Here is a 22,883-nt window from a genome sequence, read left to right on the forward strand (position 1 = left end):
AATGTGACCATGGCCTGTAGCCCCTGTTCATAAAGAAGCTGCACAGTGGAAGAGAGATCAAAGGAGACAGAGACGACCAACAGGTGAGATACCATCCTGTGCCACGTAGTGGAAAGTAAAAAGCATATAGCGCTGCAACAAATGACTGTTTGGCCATTGTTTAAGTCATTGTTTCATCAGTAAAATGGTGTAATTATAGAAGATGTTGAGTTCCTAAAAGTCAATGTGACATGGTGAGACAATTTAAAAAATGGCAGTTTTTAGATTCATATAATCCAGCAGCAGATGATTTCCCCTCCCTGAGCCTGGTTCTGCTGGAAGTTTCTTCCTGTTAAAAGGGATTTTTTCCCTTCCCACTGCTGCCAAGGGCTTGCTCATAGGGGGTTGTTCTGACTGTAGGGTTTTCTCTGTAATTATTGTATGGTTTTTATGTTACAATATAAAGCACCTTGAGACGGCTGAATTGAACTGCGTATAAATAAATATTAACATTTCCTTAAACTATAGGTAGTGCACAAAATTATGTGAAAACCCGCTTCTTTTCTTTGTCATATAGAAAGTTAAAAGAACATTGTTTAGGTTTGGGCTGTTGAATTGTAAACATATCACCTTTGGTTCTTTGCAGTGCATGTTTTTCACTGTTTATTGACATTAACAGCATTAACCGGTTAATCAAGAAAAGAATCAGCAGAAAAATTAATGTGAAATGATCTCTTACCATGTATTACTGCTTCTGGGTGGAGATGTGCTTCTGTTACTCTAACCCATTATGCCTTGTAAAGTCAGCCCTTTTTGTAATTTGCAGCTGCAGGAACAAAATGTGGAAACTTTATCCTAATACTAACAGGATGCTTGTAGCACAGAGATACTGCAGTTTCTATATCCAAGGCTTCCTATGGTATGTAGGAAAGAAGTTTTCTGCAGGTCTAGTCTGTTCTCAAGCTTCTCATCTCTTCCTTTGACCTTTGGCAGTTACCTCTCACACTGTTTCTGCTACTTGGAAAAACCAATATTTTTTCTGTGCTCTGCTGTTGCCTCCTGTTTTTTTGGGGGTGGGGTGGGGTGTGTGTGGGGGGGTACGGTTTCTATCCTCTCGTATTGACCTTTTCTTCCTCCTCTCTTCCATTTGCTCCTATTTTTGCCCTTCTCTCTCTCAGGATGAAACTGAGGGGGAGGTCAGCTTGGCCTTGGCAGGTGGCCTTCCTTGTTGCCTTGGTGATGCTCTACGTTGACCCAGTGTCTGCTGGCAACCGTAACCATCGGGGACCGACAGGTACACCAGGTCTCGATCCAAGCTCCCCTTCCAACACCACCAGAGGTTAATTACACTGTCACTTCAGAGGTGTAACACATGTTCCCTGAGCCTGTTGCTGACTGAGCCATCCACTTCCTGGGGGGAAGGGCGCCGAGCGGGGACAATTTGCTCCGTTCCCCACTATGACAGAATGTAATCTAGACAAGACCTCCTTTTAGTCTTGGATGCAAATACATCTCTGTTTGAGTGATCCAGCCCATACAGATACAAATGGCACTTAAGCTGTCAGGAGCTGTCAACACAAATAGATCAGTGTGGGTGAGATCTGATCTATTCAGAGTGCAGACATGCAGCAATTCGGGGCCAGTGTTGTGGTTCTCAAGAGGCCTCTTAGTGGTTTAGTGTTCACATTGCCATAAAATAGGGTGTATGCCTCATGCAGAAGAGGCCCATCGGCTCATGACTTCTAATCCTCAGGCTTATAATTGTCAGTGCTTACATTAATATGCGCAGCTCTGCAGCCCCCGCTTAACTTATTCCTCAGAAGAAAAAGATAGAAACCATAGCAAGCACCGACTTAATTCAGGCCTGCGAGCTACATCTCTACTCTAGGTTTAATTTCCATAAGTCATGGAGACAAGCCACCCCCAGCCAAAAAAATGACCAACACAGTCTTATTAATATTTCATTGAGGCTGACAACAGGGACAGTTGTGCTGAGTCACAGCATCTTGTGCTACAACTTGTTGGCGGCAGCCTCCCATGTCACCTCTTCCTCGCTCTTAATTATGACAATTTCTTTAATTATCTCAGTTTCTTCACTATCACTGTTCGTGTTTTGCAAGGTGACCTTTATATGCCACAGAAAATGCTACCAGCATACAGTCTGTTCAGTGACTGATGGCATTAGTTTCCTTTTGACAGAGAGGAGGCTGCCTGCTTACGGCAGGGACACTAATAATTGCAGGTCTTGTGTATTGTGAAGGTCAGCATCGGTGCCTGCCCACTTCTTAGTTTCACTCTCAGTGAAACAAGATGTCTTGCTCTGAAACTGACTCGTGCTTTTTATTTGAAGGTTTACTCTAATTGGTGGAAGTTTAGGACTTTTCAGTTGTCAATACAATATGGCACACATAATGCTGAGGCTGAAAAAATAATTGGATGCCTGTTATGATGGCTGTGTAGATTTTCCGAGGATTCTTCAGAGGCAGTTTTGCTGCTGTTTTGCTGGCTGATCATTGAAGATGTTTGTTTGATCCCTGTTGTTGGCGATGTACCATTTGCTTCCACATGGTGGCTCTATAGGTCCAAAAATCTGAAGCTCATTTACTCAGTGCTGGCTCTCAGGCAATCAGTATTTTTAAAAAGTCTCACCTGGAAAGTAAGTCTTAGCAGGAAGTGGCATGAATTGCAACCAATTGAGCAGACGTAGCATGACTAACAGTTTTTGGAGACAAGCAAAATGAATCCCCAGAGCTTCATTTCCTTTCCTGAAGTTAACGGCACAGAGTTCAGATCATTAATTTGGCACGGGTAGTAGCCGTCTCCTTTCCACACCTGCAAGAAACACTGAGCACGTGAGAAATCTCAGCTAATGTAAGTCTTGCCGCTTCTGCTCATTTCACAGCTTGCCCTCTCATGAGCAGAACAAAGCTGTGTAGAAACACATACTTCAACTTGTTTCCATTTTTGAATGTTACTCCTTTAGTAAGACACCTTTTTTTTCACAACAGGCACACAGAGCAGTTCATAAGCTGCATTTCAGGAGCTGTAAAGGTAATCTAACACACACCAGTGTCATGTATTGTTGAAATATCACACTTTCTCAGAGGCAAAGTCATCGACTGTGCTCCTACAGAAATAGCTGAAATTCTCTTTTCTTTTCTTGTTCTTTTTTGAATGCTTGAAATTAGATTATTTGAGATTAAATTCAATCACTGCCTTCCAGAACGGATATATTTCCATACACTCTTATCACAGCTTGTTATAGCATGCTTAATCTGGGAACCCATCAGCTATTGCCTGATATGCAGAGATCTGTTTACAGAGATTAGTGTGTGGTTGGCAAACCAAACATTTTGTTCTCTTGGAACAATTGCTAATCTGGTTCCCCGTCATAAATCAATTTATGGAGTGTTAATGGAGCTTCTGCGCCCACCCTGTTCATGTGAGGAACCACCTTTTATCTTTAAAGTGTCTCTGTTACACTTAGACAAAGCTTGTGCCACTTCTGTGTGTCCATCTATTTGAAATTACTGCCTGTGTTTGCCTTCCTGTTAGGCTGTTTCCTGCCTCAAAAAGCATAGCAGGCAAGGACAAGGGAGCAGGTTTCATTGGAGATAACTTTGTTCCACAGCAGCACTCAACAGCATCTGTTGTGATAATTAACATAAATCTGGGTGAGGCCTGATGTGGACTCGTGAAACACTGATAATGTCAGAAGGATTGATGGGTGGTGAAGGACCAGGGGAAAGAGGAGATGGGTAACGAAGGGTAAAGAGTGGGCTTGAAGAGGTCAAACAAAAGTGAAAAAGAGGAGGAGATGGAAATAAAAGGTTATGAGATTTTATATAAGAGAGGGTGTGAGAGGATCTTTGAGACCTTGTATTCTAATCTTGCTCTGTTGAAACTTGAAATGTAACCAGTGTGTTAAGTTTCAAGTTGTACGGTATGTCATCACTACACTAGAGTGGCTGCCTCTGACAGATTTGCTAGATACCCGGCCTTTTATAGCAATGGGCATGCTTGTCAGGTATTGACAGGGGAAAGACACAGCTTTTTGATAAATTGTACAATGCTCCTGCTTGCTGGTGTCTGTCAGAATACATCAATCGCCTGGCTAACCCGTCAGTTCAAGGTAGCTCAGTTTGTCTGCCGCCCAGCTCTTGTTGCCACCCTCCATCACCCACGTCCCCTTTGCCTGCCGCAGGAATAGAAGCATTTAGCCGTGCCAAGTCTTTTCATCTCACCGTGCGTTGGGCTCTATTTAACCAAGATGGCCATAACAGAATGATTTAAAGGCAACATTGAGACATTAGATACACTGTTATTATATGTATATAGCTGGAAGCTGCCTGTTCACCACATGAATCTTAAGCAGATACGAAGCAGCAGAGCTCTGAACAGAGGCTGAAAGGGGGAACTATGAAGGATCACAGTCGATGTTCAGACTTATTGGTTTTGGTCTAACTTTATTTTGTTACTTCTGAAATTATGGATATCCTCTGAAAATTTACCTTTTAGTGGCATAACTCCCAGAACAAGCACTTCCAAGCTAACAAGCTAGCCAACACAAGATAGCACCAAAAAAGTTTATTGATACTGAAGGCAGATCATTTCAAGTGAAGTGGGAGACTGAGTATGTGTTTAGCGAGTGCAAAGATCCATTTGCGTACATATCCATTTTGTTTTCATTGTCATTTTAATGTTTGAATCCATATGCCACCAAAGATATGGAACAATAGACAAGGAACAGATGCTTGCAACATGCATCAGCACAGTATGTTTTTTAACCCAGTCTCAAAGTGATGAAGCTTTAAAGGTAAGATAACTTTTCGTTGTGCAGTTAGTTTCATAGCAGAAGGCTCGGCTGCATGGTGCAGGTGAACTACACAACTTCCTACACAACTTTTGCAATTTTCAGGCCTGTGAAACAGAACAATTAAACAATTAAAGATGAATTATTTTGCTTCTGCATCAGGATGTACAGTATTTTTTCATAATGACTGGCAGTCAGATGCAGTCTTGTGAAAACAGGCTGTATGGTTGGCTGCTTGTTGAAGTCCAATCAGAATGCAGTATTTCTTAACTAAATATAGTAATAGGATTTTTTGGTGACTGGTTGAGAGCTTTATGTGGCCCAAAATCTACATGAAATGGCCAAATGTGACATACATTTCCAATCAAATTAAAGCACGTTATTAAATTACATATGCCTCGCCCCTAATGTGAAACTGAATTGCTACCCATGCCTTAAAGCATGCTATTCTTTGATAGCTATTTTACTTTTAATGGGACAAACAGCATTTGAGAGCATAAATGTGTCCTGGAACTCAAGCATCACGTTGTCAGTGGGTTCATTTTTCAATAGTATTCTGTGCTATTCTTCAGGGAAAAAAAAATTAAACCAATGCAGAATTTCCCAAAATTTCAGTTCCTAAATTGGCCATCTGAGAGTGGCTCTGAAAGCGAATTAATCCCCATAGAGTTCCATGTTAAAAGGCCAAAGCTTATAGAATTCAAAAGCACAAAATCAAATATCTGTTTTGGCTTCCATGGATATTTTCCCCCTACATAACAACTGAACCATGCTGACTTCACATTTCACCCTCTGGTCTAAATATGGTTAAAACAAAACGCTAATATTGAGGCTTCAAAATGCAGAATCTTGAATCGGGGGGGGGGGGGGGGGGGGGGGGGGGGGTGACATGATGGGGGCTACATCCATCATTTATATACAGTCAGTGTTTGCCAGTGTCGGAGTAGCCCCCGCTGAACCATCATAAATAAGCCAATATTTAAGCACCAGTACTAGCTTCACTTTTCAGACCCAGAGACCGTATGTGTAGACTCATAAACTCATAAACTGCCATCAGGGTTACCAGGCCTGTGGTTTTCTGGTGGAATTTGGCTTCTTTTGATGTCTTTCTGCTGTCTGAAAATTTTTGTCCATTGGTTGGATTAGACCCATTTTGCATGAAAACTGCATTAATGTCTATAAATAGCAATAATTCATTTTTACCCACATCCTACCAAAATGAATCTAAATCAGCACATAAACACACACCAGCATGCTGCACGCACACACTCATGAACAATCTTCTGGCATTGAAAGCAAAATACTCTGTTCTCATTTGTTTATCTTACTGCAAACAATCTATGTGCATGCTGTATGTTTAGCATTACACTATGAGAGAGTGAAAATGAGAGTGTTTGCTATGATGCCAAGTAAAACCTTTACACCTCCTGTTTCTGGGCAACAAGAGTGGGTGATGTGGAGCTGATTTCTTTCTTCAAGTATTTACTTGAAGAGCACCTTAGACTCTTTTTTTCCTTCATTAAACTGCATATGTATACTGTAAGGAAACCCAGTAGAGGCGCTCTGTCTCCTGTCTTCTTTAAATAACGGAAATCACATTAAGAGAACGACGTGGGCCGTTCTCATACCTCACATCAGCCTGAATTTACCTGCTTTGCATTAATTTACACTTTGTAAAGATTTTAATTAGGGTACACGCCACGGTCAGACACACGAAGCGCATAAATGAAGCTCGGATGCGTTTATCATCCACTGCTCAAACACACCCTCAAAGCTTTAAAGTTTTCAAACATAAACATCCTCTGCCCAGACCTGATATAGGCAATAAAGAGAGAAGACCAGTGCACCTTCTGACCTCATTATGCCAGCGGAAGGCGAGCTGCTCTTTGTTCTCCCTGCTGCCTGTGACACTGCTTTTCCTCCTCCTGCTTGACTCTCTCACTCTCTTTCTTTCTCTCGCGCTAACAAGCTGCCTTTTTCTGAGATGGGGCCAACAGATTGAGCAGTCTTACTCAGTTACAGCTCTGCAATAGCAGCGGAATTAATGTTTTGTACAGGCTGTGCAATAAGGGATTAAAAAAAAAAACTAAATTTCAGTGCTCTTGAATTCGATTTTCTTCTTTAACAGTTACTTTGTGCTTTAATTGTGATTCTTACTGTTGTAATTATGACTTCATGAATAATTCTTGTCCAGTTGAGCTATGTTGTGTTTAATTTTTCCTTGATTTTTATCATTACACAGAGCCTATGAATGCATTTGTGTGTGTGAGTGCATGTGCCGTGCGTGGCTGTAATCCGGCAGCTGCTCCAGCCTCAGGAGAGCCCGAGACAGAGGAGTGAGGGAAATGAAAGTGGAGGGATGATAGCGGAGGGGCGCCCTCAGAGAGCCAGGGATCATTGATGGGGCTCTCTGGAGAAGAGAACAAACAAACTTTAAATCAGAAAGGATGAGAGGGGCCATGGCCTGCAGAAATGGAACCCTCTACTGAGTGTGTGCGCTGTATGAGTGTGTGTTTGTGCACACTTTTGTGTCTCCCTGCAAAGCCCATTCAGCTTACCATGAAAAGTTTTGGAGTCTAGGTATAGTCACGTACATAAATGAAATCTGGGCTTATGGTACAGTATAACCAAGGTTTTTCCAGGGCTGTAAAGAGGCTTATAGGTAGTTATGTCGCTAGCAGGGTTTGCTGTGCTCAGGAAATGGTGCCAGAGACTCTCAACACTGCACAACAAGCTTTGAGAGGGAAGATAAGGCAGCTGGAATCCATTCACAAGCCATAAGCAAAGCTTAGATTCACTAAACATTGTACCCAACAGTTTTGGTCGCAGTTTGGTGCATTTTCCTTTAGGTAGGCACAAAACCCCCCCTTCTCCTAAGGGATTCATGGGTTTAATGCTCAGGGGGAATGTGACATTAACATAGACAGTACGCATTACACACTTCTAAGCATTACCACACAACATAATTTACAAATCATCCTCCCTGCCTTGTACATGTGGCAGATAAAGTATAAGAGTAATACGTGCATGGCCGCTCTTGTGAGCTCTTTCAAAGATATTCTCATGTTTTAGCCTGAAAAGACACACACACAAAAAAGACACACATAATAACACTTTTTTTTTTCCATTTTTGGCCACAGCAGCTTTTATCTGTAGTGGGGAGAGAGTGGAAATGGAAAGACACGCAGGCAAGCTGGCGACAGGCCGGGACTCGAGCCTGTGCCGCCTGCCCCATAACGTGGCATATTTATGTGGGTGCCGGCTTCACCACTAAGCCACCTGGGCGCCCGTAATAACACATTTTGCCACTGTGCAAAAAGCTTTGGGTTTAATTTTACTTGAAGTTGTGCAGCATCCATTCCTGTCCTCTTGCTGTCAGGAGAATGTTATAATTAACCAGATCCAGGTCTCCTGGGAAGTGGGAAGCTAATAAGAGACATTAGAAGTTGTTGGTTTGTTGGAGGAGTCGGGTAAAAACAATTATACTCGTATATATCATGCATTTAAGAAATAAGCACAAATGCACATAAATCAATACACAAAAAAACAAAAATGCAGATACAAACATGACAGTGATTGGCTCCGGCCTGAACTCATAACGAAATAAAATGTGCACGTCTCTGCTTAGATCAAGTGCTTTGCCTGAAAGGAGTCAAAAGAAATGATTATTTTTTCAACATTTTGTGCTCTCATTTTTTTGCCCCCACTCCCTGCACACAGTCATGAGAACAGAGTCGCCTCTGTGACAAAGTTAATGAGGGCGCTGGGCTGAGAACAAAAGCAAAATATCACTAAAAAGTGTTTACTTATGAATCAAAGACTGAGACCAGAATAAATCGAGTAGTTTAAACAAAAGTAAATTATTCAGCAGAAATGTTTAATCCTCAGAAAAGCTGGTGTGTATTTGATTATTATTTGCAGCACAAATGCATTTGAATTTCAACTCGATTATTTTCAACAGCAAACGTCAAAACACCAATAAAGTATCCCTTACAGTCTATGAATTTCAAACAAATAATCCCCTCCTTCTCCTTCTCGCTCTCTCTCTTTCTCCCTCTCTTTCTTTCTCACAGCATCATACCAAGTGAAGCAGGGGACATGTGAGGTGGTGGCGGTGCATCGCTGCTGTAATAAGAATAAGATTGAGGAGCGCTCTCAAACCGTCAAGTGTTCCTGTTTCCCAGGGCAGGTCGCTGGCACGACCAGAGCCAGACCCTCCTGTGTGGAAGGTAAAAACCCCCAAAATATGTGTGAGTGCTTCTTTGAGTGTGTATCAGACCTAGCATAATTTCCAGTGGTTCCTCATTTATATACACAAACCCTGAGGTAACAATTTCTTAAAAAGAATTGGATCAATTAGGGAGTCTAGCGGAGCTGCAGACTGACCAACAGCCTGAGTGGGGGTTTAGGCTAAAATCAGCCCTGAATTTATGGAGGATTTTTGCTTCATGAAACATAAAAACAAGTCTAGTCTTCTTCAGGGTTTCTAAGTTTTGTGCATCATATTGTAGACATCACCCCACAACACTGCAGTAGAGCCTCTCCATTTCTGCCGGATCTTTTTGGTATCTGTTGGAAACCTTGGGAGCGTGACTGGAATTCAAAATGAAGATTTTGCAGGTTTGGACAGTGCTTCGCTGCACAACATGTTTTTGTAATAACTGACGCACTGCTGAATCCGGTAGGGTCACAGAGGCTAAAAATGTTTTTAATCATCTTGCTTCATTAAAGTTGCTACATGAAACTTCTCACCTAAAACAAATCATTACTAGATTCATATGGAGATATTAGTAACATAAATAAATGAGTTTAAATTTGCTGCCAGGTTGGAGTCTGTGTGAAAATTACTTTTTTATGGCACACTGCTGCTGTTTTGAGACAGTGCTCTTTTTCTTCTTCCACAAACAGAGCTTTAAAAAAAACCTGCAAAACATGAAAAGCTATTTTGTATTTCAGTCTTTCTTCCTGTAATACAAGGAGTGAGACCGAGAATGAATTCTCACCGTTGTATTTTTTTGACCTGTGATTGGATGTTTACTAGAAAATTGATGTAAGGCACCTTTAAAAGGGTCTTAAATAATAGGTTGTTTAATGCATAATAGTACTAAAGCAAAGCTGGCTATATCTCTGCTTTCTTCCACCAATGGTTTGGGATTCCCAAGGAGATAATACAGCATGAAAAGTTAAAGCCACTAATGCAGGCACTGTTTCTCCTTGCCTTCCTAATTCCTGTATGCCATATGAAAGGAGAGGCAAAAAATACGACACCAGATTGGAAATTTAAACTGCGCTTTTTTAAAGGCCTGATTTTATATGGGACAGCATACCATTTCATATCCAGTCAGGCCACATGAGTATTTGACAGATGGTGATAGAGAAAGGATTTTCTTCTGATGTTTTTTTGGGTTCAGATAGAACATTTGGGTGATTAGCAAGAGGAAAGTTTTTCTTTAAAAAAAAAGTAAAACCATGACATGAAAGCCTTATGTTGGTTATGATTTTGAGTCAACAGTTAAATGAAAATGTTGTATTTGAAAAAATCAAGCTAATTAATTATCCGCAGAATTCTGCTCACATGCACAAATCTGTCTGTGTTTGTTATACGTGCTGTGTGTGTGTGTGTAGAGATGATAGGCAGATGAAAGCCGTGGGTCGTTTTCATAGACCTTTGTTACACCCGTTTGTCTGCTCCGAGAGCTGCTGCCCAGCGAGAAACAAGCAGTGTCACTGACCCCTATCATCCGCAGACGCTCCACTGAGATCAGACACACACACACACACACACACACACACACACACACACACACACACACACACACACACACACACACACACACACACACACACACACACACACAAACACACACACTGTGTCGGCCAACCTGATCCAATCGCACTGTATTAGCCCCCTACGAGAAGAAAATACACAGTTGTTTAATACGTGAGTGGAGACACTGCCTCTCCAAAGCATGAGGGTTATTCAAACTGTTAGGGTCAGCTGAGGGGTGGAAGCTGATTCCACACTCGCACACAAATAAGGAATAAATCCACACAAATAGAGCCTTTGATGTGAGTTCTGTGGACAAACTTGAAGTGATGTTTTTTTTTCTCATACTTGGAACTAGATCAGATTTTCAGTGTTTGGTTTATTTTCCATGAAAAATAGTGTATTAGCCCATTATCACCCTAATGCAGCAAATGAATGATATGGTAATTATCAAGAAGGGTAAAAAACGAGCCAAAACAAATCTCATTCACTCTGGCTCACTGTTTGTTGACGTCTATTGACAGACAATGTGGCACACTAACGAGAGATACTTACACTCATTTATCTCTGTAAATAACAGCTTCTTATTAACACATCATTTTTGACACTTAGTTCCTGATCGTGACTGATCCTCCCACTATGTCTACTTTAATAATGACAACTTTGCTACATAACGTTAGCTTTAATATAACTGATATTTATCTATGTTTCCCACTTTCATTTGAGTCTTTGTTATTTCTGACATTCTGTGCTGCATTATGTACTGTAAATGCCCAAGCACCTTCCACCTTTACTAATTACAGCTGTCCATATAGTGCCAATCTTTACTGACCTTCAGTCACTGAGTTGCTATTGCTACATGTGACCAGTAGACGGTGCTTTCCCCATTGAAATAACTTAGCAACAAACATACCTGCTGGTTCATTTCAGCACTATTTTCACCCAATAAAAAAGTAGATTTGTTTTTTAACCTCTTTGATGAGTTCCAAGATGGGAACTATCGCTTGATAATGATAAAACCAGGCAACCATAACAAAGATGATTGGGTTTGTAATGAAAGCCAGGATAAACAAGGAATCGTGTGAAACTTTGCTAACCCTTCAGAACAAGCGCTGCGCTGATGCCTTGCTTGTATTTGTTTGCTTCAAAGATGTGGAATAGTTTGCTGAAAGGAAGAATGACACTAATGAGAAGCTAATACACTCAGCGTGTGATTGAGGGTTAGTGATGAATTCTTTTTGATGGTCTTAATCGGTTTTTACTACTCCCCCCAGACACTCTCTCTCTCTCTCTCTCTCTCTCACACACACACACACACACACACACACACACACACACACACACACACACACACACACACACACACACACACACACACACACACACACACACACACACACACGACACAGTTCTGCAGTCACGCTGGTCATGAGGCTTTCTAATTTTCTATTCAGATCTCACCTCAGAGTCTCACCACCTCTCACTTCCAAATCCAGTGCTCAGCAGCACTTATCTCGAGAGTCTGGCCTGACCTCTGAGTTCACAGTTACAGAAGATCTCACCTCATCCAAATGTTTTCTTACACACACAAACACACACACACATCGGTGCACACACATCCACACATACTACTCTCTCCTCTTTTTTTGGCTTGAGCACTGATGGAAAGAGACAAACCCCTCTCAGTAGGTAGCCTTTGTAGAAAAGCCATAGTGTAAATGGAGTTACATTATTGATGCTGGCTGAAAGAGGAGTTAATGGCGAGAGGTCCCATTACTGGGTTGCTGCACTGCATAGTGGGATACGCTTTTTCAAGTGAACTCTATTCATCACAATAACCCTGAAACCCAATTCTGTATTTTCTTCTTTTCTGTTCCTTCTCTGTTGGAGTTAGTGGTGGTGGTGTTTGTGAATAAAGGTTTGTCCTGCAAATAGTAAGGTCATTTGGAAACGTCTAAATCTGTGCGTGAAGAGTTTGCAGATGTAGAATTGTTAACAGAAGTCAAGCGGTGAAGCTGATTTTGGGCAAACTCTGTAGGAGAAATGGCCCAGATCCACTTCTGTCTGAATTATATACATTTCGTAGTTAGGGACGACCTCTGAAAAAAAGAAAAAGGTCAAAGTTGAGAAAATGTGTGCAGTAGCATTTAAATTAATAGCCTTCTTATGTAAATGTCAACAAATATCATACACTTTGTTAAAAATGAGAGAAGAACATACTGGGTGCAAAGATCCCAGTTGTGAAAAAAATACCCCTCACAGAATGTGAAATTATTGAAGTAAGCAGCATTTTAATGCTGCAGCTGATACATTTTTTAACAATATGTCACAATAAATGAACCTCTGCACTCGTATCATCGGAGTAAAAGTACCTGCATTCATCTGATATTTAGTTAATAAGGTACTGCTGTAAAAGTAGAAAGTGACTCAGAAAGTAAACTGCCTGTTTGTTACTGGGATTTTTTATTTATTTATTTTTTTGGTACCAGACAAAGTGACTTTAAATCTTTTCACAGTCACTGTCATTAAAGTGGCGGAGGAGAATGAAGGAGAGTACAGCGACCTGATAAAAACAGTGGATGAGTGAATTTTGCTCGGTGTGTGCCGAGGTGACAGACACTGTGTTTCATTGCTGGGCCAAGAAATTTAGTTAAGTGTTTCAGCTCACATCAACCAGCTGTTGTTTACAATAATATCTGCCCCTTAACATCATGACGGTTATACCAATGTACTTTTTGCCTTTTTGCTTCTTTTTTTTTTTCTTTTTTGTCTACGTACCTGGGTGTGCTGGCATGGATGTGTGAGCTGGGGCAATGGAGATAAAGTGTGTTACTAAATCATTGTAGAAAGAGATGGATGCCGCTCTCCAACTGCTTCTGCACTCTAGGATCACTGAGTGGAACAGTTACAAAGCCTGAGGGCATTCATATGTCTGGGTCCACCTCCAAGCTTTCTATGGGTGTGTATGTGTTTGCGTACATGGAGGTACATCATATTCCCTTTAAATAGTAATGACCTCGGAGCAAGGGTGTGGGACTCCTTCTAATTGTGCATTATACCTTACCCTCACTGCACATTGGGGACTGCATACATAGACACATGAAAACCACATTACATCTATAGTGCTCAACAGGCATGTGTGCACATATAAATGCATGGGCACCCACACAGAGACACAAAGAAACACTTCCCACTGTAGTGCATATATTCAGCAGCTCCATTGTGTGAGTTCAAGCAGTGCCTTTGTAAAGTATTAATGGGGATACACTCGCACAGACACATGCTCGAGTGTGCACATTGTATTAGTATGCCCTGCATCAAACAGGCTACACTGGAGTTACACAATTGGATAGATAGTCATTAAATTAGTTTTGTTATTTCAAAGGCTGATTGGTTACTTTAGACAAAAAGGTTAGAAGTGAGGGCAGTCCCTTTGAATTTGCTGACTTTTTCACTTTCATTACATAAAATAGATTTTGTAGATGTCACATTTTCTCATTCACTGAAGGACTGATGATCTACCCCGGGTGTTTCCCCATAATCCTGCACTGCGAACACTGGATGGATGGAAATGTTCATTTTCTACCTTGGTGTATCATAAAAAGAAACTTCATGAGAATAATTAATAATGTGAAATAGAATAAATATACTACAATATAGCTAGACTGTACAATACAGTAGATTGTATTCTTTAACATATCTCTAAAGGCTCATCTTCAGAGACAGGGTCAGGAGACCGGTAATTTGGGTGGGGCCATGAGTAGAGCTGCTGCTTCTCCACAATGAAAGGAGCCAGTTGAGGTGGTTTGGACATCTTACCAGCAAAACCTACTGGGTGCCTCTTGGTTTTGGACATGGACTGTGAGGAGGCTCCAGGGTAGACCCAGGATATGCTGGAGAGATTATGTCTCCCGCCAGAAGAGCTGGAAGAGGTGACTGGGGAGAGAAAGAGAAATTATTTAGATTATGTATGCTTGTTTTTTCTTTTTATTGTCTTTTGAGAGTTTGACTGTGTTGACCTGGTAAAAATCAGAAATTAAAGTGGTGCTATGAATCAGGGGTGTATTCTTGGCATGGAGGTGAACTGATGTGCAGGCGGCCTGCTTGTCAGTCGGCACTCGTTAATTTACCTGTTAAGCTGGAGCACAGCATGTATTCTTTAAATGTTAATTGGCAAAAATCAAGGTATTGCATACAATAACTGAGCAATATTTGGCCACAGGAATATGAACAAATCATTGATTTTGTTTTTATGCGGCAGATAAGGAGACCTGCAATTTCAACTTTGTCCACTTGATGTCACAAACATTACAATATCAATGCAAGCAGTGGTAGAGGAAGACAAACAGAGGCAGCACTGGGATGAATGCTCATACAGCAGATATGTTTGTTTGCACACACAAAAATGAAAAACTGAAGCTACAGCTGGCAGAATACTGAGTGACATTTACCAGGTGTGTGCTAGATTGACATGTTGTGATGAGTAGCAGGTGAGCAAAAGCTGTAGGCACCCTCATAGCATGAAACCTCCGCAGACCTTATTTAGACAACCCAAGAGACTCTGCGAGAGCCAGGGGAATAGCATAGCCCCAGTCCCTTCTGTTGCCTAATCACCTGCACCTTAAACAAAGCTCTGTCTAGACGTTTGCCCTCATGCTGAAAGTTTGCACGAGAACTTAAAAGGTATTTTGAGCGCAGCTTTTATAACGACTGCGAGTAACTGTGATGAAATGTATGCCTGAGCTGCAAACCTTTTTAATTAGCATAGACACCTTTTGTGAATATAAATGTAGACTCTTAATGAGACTGATGCAATTAGAGTAGGTAGGCCAAGGGAAGCGCATGTGTTATACACATTTTTCCTGAAAAAAGTCGTTCTATTTGATGAACTTGGCAGTGATTCATTCTCACATTTACTTGTTGAATGATACTGTGAAAACATTACAGGCAAGACTGTGGAGATGGAATGAAAAGTCGTCACGTTAGGTTAATAATTTTAAAAGCAACTGAGCTGATGTTTGTTTTTCAACTTTGTTTTGTTTTGTAAGAGAGCAGTTAACCAAGACCAAAGAACAACTTTTGCACGAGTCGTGTGTCCTGTGTCCTGTGCCTTAGGCCTCAGTCACACAGGCCAAGAGAAATGTCGACGACCATTTGGCAACCACTGATTGCAAGGGAAAAATGTATGTTCCTCAACTGGTTGTGTAGTTGCTGAAGGTTTCTGGTAGTTGCTGGGAAACTGATTGCTAAAGCCTCATGCAGGCCTATAGACCTGCCAGTGACTCCCTTGGTAACCACTGGTTGCTAGGGAAAAGTATGTATTCCATGGCCATTTGGCATGTAGTCTCTGGAGGTTGCTGGTCGGTGCTAGTGTGAAATTTGCATGGCGTATAAGGTATATGGTGCTGCACTGAAAAGCCTGTCGTATTTGCTTTGTTCGCTAGCAAATTGCTGCAGTCGCATGTAGTTTGCATGGAGGACACTGACTTATCTGCAAACTCTTGCCATTCACTCTTCAAGCTGTAGAAAGTGGGAAAAGTTCAACAGAAACTGAAAACATTTGTCTTCAAAGTGAAAGCTGTTCAATTTTAACTTTGTCCACTGCAACCAACACATATCAAAAGGTGTAACTTTAACTTTGAAGGCAAATGTTGCAAAGGTTGCAGGTACAAAATACATTTCACTGTGCATTGTACTGTGTATAACTGTGCATGTGACAAATAAACACTATCTTATCTTATCTTATCTTAAATGTTCTCCATTTCCAGTTTGTGTGACACTTTTCACAGTTTCTTCATTGCTTATTGCGTAGTTTGTGTCTGCAGACAAGTGTCTTCCAGGCAAACTATTGGCGACTGTGGCAAACTGTTAGAGACCAAAGCAATCTTTTCAGAACAGCACCATATACCTCTTTGTGACCAATTCCACACTAGCAGCTGTCAGTAACCTCCAACAACCACTTGCCAACCAGCCGTGGATACACACTTTTCTCTAGTGACCAGTGGTTACCAGAGGGCCATTGATCAGTCTCTAGGCCTGCATGAGGCTTTAGCAATTTCCCCTCGCAATGGGTGGTTACCAAATGGTTCCTGACAGGTCTTTAGGCCTGTGTGACTGAGGCCTAATACATAATCTAGAACACAGTCTTCCATAAATCTATTATGTGTTGGTTGTATGCTTGTACAAATAAGACAAGGCTGTAACAAATACAACATGTCACTTAAAGAGATTTGATGGTGATGGTGGGTGGAATTGATTACTTTTGGACTGGTCGGTGTTTCAGCCTGTTTCTGGTCTTTGTGCTAAGTTAAGCCAGTTGGTGGATGGCTGTGGTTTCATATTTATGGTACAGACACAAGAGTGTCAGTAGTGTCAGTACAGGAAAATTAGTGAACTATTCAAGATTACTATTCAAGTACAATTCAAGAGGCTCATGTGAGGAAGCAAAATCCTCTAAATGTAAATATTGAATTTCTCAGCCATTCAAACTGTTGCACACGTTGAAAGCTTCCTGCTGGCCTGTACACATCCTCCGTCAGTAGGGCAAGGAAAAATATGGCCCCGTTGGAGGTGATCTCAGAATTAACCGGTGCACAGCATCTCTGTAATCATTTTACCACTGACCTGTTGAGACTTCTTTCTGAGCACCATCCAGTATTTGAATTATCCATGACATCACAGGCCAGGTACAAAGTACTGTCCTTTTTTCTCACTTGACAGGCAGGTTCTTACGTGTCACGCCCCACCCTCCTAGTAATAGTATGAGATAAGGTGCAATAAACACTAACTCCATAATAGCACTCAAAGGCCATGCCTAGTAGCTCTATATAACACTCTAGCAGTACAAAGCACTGTCGTTGACACTGTAATGGCCACATTAACAATCATTACACAGCCATTGGTTTTTAGAACCGCTTCCTGCCACTGAGCTCATGTATCATAACAGTGTGTTCAACATTATGCCTCATCATAGCAGTGAGAGGTTTTCATGTGTTGACTGGGCAACTTGAAGTTAGCTTTCTGTTTCTCGCCTTTTCCCACCCTGCTTCAGTTTTTTACTCTGCTTTCTCTGTTTTTTCTTTGTTTAATCTGCTCCTTTCACCACTCAGTGATAGTCACCCTCAAAAGGCCTCTTTCCTTTGCACCCTTCTCTCTGCCTCCCTGCATTTCTCTCACTGCTCATTTCCTCACTACAAAGATGTTTCCTTGGTGAACAGCTATTATTTAGTCTTGTCTCCCTTCCCTCCCTCTCTTTCTCTCTCTTTCTCTTAGTGGCACTGTTTTCTTCTCGCAGAATGCTTGAGAGAATTTGGCCATGTTGCATTATGCAGTTGAAAGTCCATTTTCCTCACAATACCACCTTATCTCATTCTTTTGTTGGAAACAACAGCTATCAGAAATTTCTTTCTAAACACCATCAGTCCAGCAACTTAATGAAGTTGGGGAGATGGGATTTTTTTTTTTCCTTTCTCCACTCACCTTTGAGACAGAAGGATGGACAGATGATGCGCTGATGAAGAGTGGGGACTGAGTTATTCTCAGCTGTCAAACTGTCTCTTGTCTAGACAGTGGGCCAAATGATCTGTGAGATTTGAGTGTCAGCTGCTTTAACAAAGAAAACTTTAGCTTTTAATAGCAGATAAACTATAGCTCAGACCAGGTTCCACATATGTGTGAGGATATGTAAAAATAATAATAATACTAATAACATTCACAAAAACACTGATTCTGCACTGTATGTAAATGTGCAGTCAAATATAAACAAATGTGTTGCACTGACCATGTTACCTCCTTTCTACACTCAGGTGTGTTCTTCAGGCTTGCTCTTCTAATTCCTTGTGTAGCCATTGTTCACCTGCTTGTGATAACATTGCATTAGTATGCAACATATGTCATATCATTACTATAGACAAAAAGTGTCAAATCATGGCTAAAGTTGAAGGTGGGAAAGTGTTTTCACAGCTTATTACACTATTATAAGATGGGTGCATTGAGGTTTGTTCACTGAGACATAGAAAGTCAGCTTTGTTACTGATCTAGAAGTTGCTAACAAAGAACCCAATGCTACAAACAACAAAAGTTCTGTCAAAACAGCAATGTCTAGTTGTGTTCTCAGAAGACAAACAGTGCTCTCCAAAGGCTTTCGTAGGTTCTCTGCTATTTGCTTATGAAGCTGAGATTTGTGGCCCTAAGAGAAGGGTACATGTAACTACACTGTGCTTTTCTAATTATAGAGAATCATTTCTATTGTGGCTGCATAAAAAGCCCAAGTTGATATTAATCTTTGCAAGAATGACTTGATAACCAAAGAAAATCCAACAAGTGCTTAGGCTTTATGGGTGCACTTGAAGACTGAGAAAGCCAAGCATCCTTGCCATGACAAGCAGCTCTCTGGAACATTGTCTCATCACTCTGGGATAACAAGAGTTATCAGATTTGGCACAAACATGTCCTTGAATGCGTGCTGCTATTAAACAAAACCTGAATAGTTTGGTGATGCTTGTTAAATAAAATTATAACAAATACAAAATCTTCACAAGTGATTTGAGTTTTTATTTTTTTAATGGACCTTGGGGTCCAAGTTTTTCTTAATTTGAATTGAAGAAAAGTTATCACAATCAGTTAAAGAAGCATTTTAATTTTTTTGTTTTATTACAAAGAGCTCTTTTGTACCTGCAATAATCATACAGTAGGTCACAAACATCAGTGCGCTGTCTTAAATAAATGAGACGAGCCTTCTTTATTGATAGCATTTCTTCATCATAATCCTGTTTTTCCCTCGGTATTATGCAGTATGAATAATACCCATTGGTTCAATTCACTTAATGTGCTTTGTGTTTTGCTGATTTTGCATGTAACAAAAGGCAATTAAATGATAAGCAGGAATTTCATTTGAATTCCAGGAAGTGACTGTCAGCTACACATGCAAATTCACACATCTGCAGAAGAGAAAAATTGCACATAAGTGAACATCAGGAGCATTGCAGGAGGGACTTCTCTCATTTTTCCTTGATACTTGGCTTAGACAGTGAAATCTTGTGCCATGGTTCCTCTTTCTTTCTATTTTCATTTGTAGATGCCAGCCATACCCATTCCAGTTTTTAAGATGTCTTGCTGAGGGATTACATTCATCTAAAAAGTAATACTACATATACAAAAAATTATTTGAATTCACAGGGTGGGTGATAGAGTGCTGTCCATGGTTCTGATGGTTTCCAGTAATCAGTGTTAGTTGCTCTGTGATGTTCTAGTCATGTCGCTGTTGCCAATACTGCCTTATTCCAGCCTTTTGCTCTTCATGTGATATAATCATTCACTAACCTGTCTTAATTTTCCTTTGAACATCTTCTCACTGCTCCAGCATCCATTGTAGCCCAGAAGTGGTGGTGCCACATGCAGCCATGTATGGACGGGGAGGAGTGTAAGGTCCTGCCTGACCTGACTGGTTGGTCTTGCAGCACTGGCAACAAAGTCAAAACCACCAAAGTAAGAAGAATACATTTCTGTGTTTGTCTGCACATGCATGTGCATGCTCTTTTTGATCAAGGCATACATCACCTCACACATTTCTCTTTTTCATGGATTTATTACCTGTGTTTGTGCACTGTGATTGCAATGATAGCATGGTCTTTCATATCTTTTTTATCTGTGTACAACAACAAAGCATGTAAACTTATCAATGTTCACATCAAAAAGTCCCATGAGAAACATATGATGTCCAAAAGAAATAAAGGAATGTATTACCAGCCTGACTAACATTTGATGTAGATAGAAATGACCTTGATCTTCAATTCAATTGATTTTTTTGTCTGCAAAACATCTCTCCTTAATTAGTGTTGGGTAAACAAACTTTCAACTTGATGACTCTTGATAGTTTTCACATTGTATATGACTGTATATGAAAAGAAAGAACTCAGAAGGGCTTACCAAGCAAATTAAAGATGATCTTGTAAACAGAGATTGTTTGGATCTTCAAGATACCCACAAAAGAGTGCAGTCTAATTTAATCACTTATTTCAGAGATTGTTATAAATTACAAAGAAGGTACAGCACTAATCAACAGGCAAGCCCCCAGGTGAGCGTTATTTGTGAAGCTGCTGTAACTATAGCTCCTCAGGTAAGATGAAAAAACAAACAAGTGTCACAGTAAACACAAGACCTCTGTAAACTCTACCCCACACAACCACCATGTGATGTCGAGTAAACTGACGCTAATTCATATGAGATAAATTGATTTAAATGAGGGTCCTTCATGGCCCTTTGTAATCTGCTGAAGTGTGAAAGTTAATTTGTGGGTCTGATGACTGGGGTGTGTGTGTGTATATATGTGCCAGAGTGCATGTCGTGGGATAGAGCAGGTGTTTATTTACAGGTGAAATATAAAAAGAGAAACAGTTGGACGGGAAAGCAGAGCAGGCACCATAAGAGTAATTGCTCAAGAGATGGCATAACAGAACAACATCTGTCGCATTCATTAGAATGCATTATGGCTGGGGCCTTCCACAGAGGCTTCACAATTAAGAGTCATAATTAAATTGGTGAGTGGGGTAGACTGAGGAACAGAGGCACTGCTGAGCTCAGTCACAGGCAGTGGAATTAATGACCCTGGGCCTAACACCAACTCTGGGACTGATAGGTGCAATTATCCCTATTTTGTTGCACGTTGCCATCTCTCTTCTTCACTCCCTTCCTCTCCGTTTTGTCCCTCCTACCTTGTCTGATGAGCCCTTTAAGCTAACTGCATCAGTGGACGTTAATTGTGAATTTGCAAGGTGCTTCGGGACTGGCGAGCAGTTACTTGGAGACTTGGTGGCAGATGCCACTGTAGATAGTTGCAATGAGACATCGATTCCTTGGCAACTGCTCACATGGCCATGCTCACTTACTTTCTCTGCATCGCTGTTCTTTATTCTCGGTCTCTCTTTCTTCCTATGACCTCCTTTCACCACCTCAGCATATTATTCACCATGATGATCAGTATGTGTCAATCTTTCTTCACTCCCACACAGTGTAGGTGTGTTGTAGAAAGATGCATAGATTGCCTGACTGAGACATCATTTAACAAGAAACAGCAAAAACACCACACCATGGGATCCAAATGTTCATTTCTTATCCATAACTTTATTTGCAGAAGTGGAATGGGAGACATTCATTTTTTATGCATGACCATATCTGGTCAGTGTGAATGCACACAGGACTGGGTTTGCTGATAGAAAACAAGTTCTTTACATCCACAATTATATGTCTTCAACTCAACTGTCCAAGTGTAAACAAACCATTGCAGCTCCAAGACGTGAAATACAGCTTAACCAGTTGAGACACTGTTGGCTCTCGCAATCAGTCGACCGGCCAGACTGCCAACAAGCTCTTTCAATCCAATGAAAAGGACACAGAGAGGCAGAAATAGAGAGGAAATTGTTTGACTTTAAATATTCACCTCTGACATCCGATTGTCTCTTTCAAATGGAAACATTTGTTCAGTCACTGTGAAGCACTTCGTGTAATTAGATGTCTCTGTGACACTGATTCTCTTCTCTTATCGCTTATTGTTTTTTTTTTTTTTTTAGGTCACTCGATAGCAAGAGAGCCACCGAGCCATGAGGAAACATGAATCTTTCTATGTGGAAAGGATGGATGACTTACACATATTGTATTTACTGTAAGATGGAGACAATATCAAGAAAAGGACTGCTGTCAAGATGTCCATCACTAAACAATGGGATAAAATGTACTCATCACAAACTGTGTTCACTTGGCAATATGGAGCCACTCGTCCAGCATATATAATATGCTGGTTGTTGAGACCAGTGGACTACAATCAGGGTACCAGTGGACAACAAAGTGACTCTTATTTTCAGTAATGAACTGTTTGGATTAATCAAAAACACTGGATTTCAAACACTAAGCATTTCAAAGTATATATTTCAACAAAGCTTTCTGGGATGAGTGTAAGATGTTAACTAAAGGTGATGCTGTGAGTGTTGCTGGACAGAATCCAGACCTCTTGAACTGCAAGCAGAGGAGGTCATCGAAAGTGATAGCAGCTTATAACTAGCAAATAGCAAATTAGAATCAAATCTCTTTGGGGTCAAGTCACTACCGCGAAGACTGTTTTGCAGGAGTCATTTTGCAGTTCTAATTAGGAATTGCAGTAGGATCATAACAACATATTAAAAATTCATGTAAGATATTTGCACTAGTCGAAGCCGTTTGGGAATGTTTTGTTTTTCTAGATATCGCCCATCTTTTTGTTGTGGATGTCACATGAAACTGAAGGTGAACATTTTGTAAAATGTCTGACACTTGAAGTAGATAAATATGTAT

At 40.8% G+C, this 22,883-nt stretch overlaps 1 protein-coding gene across 1 annotated transcript; it reads left to right on the top strand.

Moving 5' to 3' along the window:
- tafa4b (TAFA chemokine like family member 4b) lies at nucleotides 1-22,883 on the top strand. The gene is made up of 5 exons (XM_030730089.1): nucleotides 1-83; nucleotides 1,158-1,273; nucleotides 8,866-9,021; nucleotides 19,921-20,045; nucleotides 22,127-22,883. Exons 2-5 carry the CDS (start codon nucleotides 1,159-1,161, stop codon nucleotides 22,136-22,138), a joined length of 408 nt encoding a protein of 135 aa, XP_030585949.1. The 5' UTR covers nucleotides 1-83; nucleotide 1,158; the 3' UTR covers nucleotides 22,139-22,883.

The sequence above is a fragment of the Archocentrus centrarchus genome, chromosome 5 (assembly GCF_007364275.1).
Source record: "Archocentrus centrarchus isolate MPI-CPG fArcCen1 chromosome 5, fArcCen1, whole genome shotgun sequence".
In the NCBI taxonomy this organism is placed as follows: domain Eukaryota; kingdom Metazoa; phylum Chordata; class Actinopteri; order Cichliformes; family Cichlidae; genus Archocentrus; species Archocentrus centrarchus.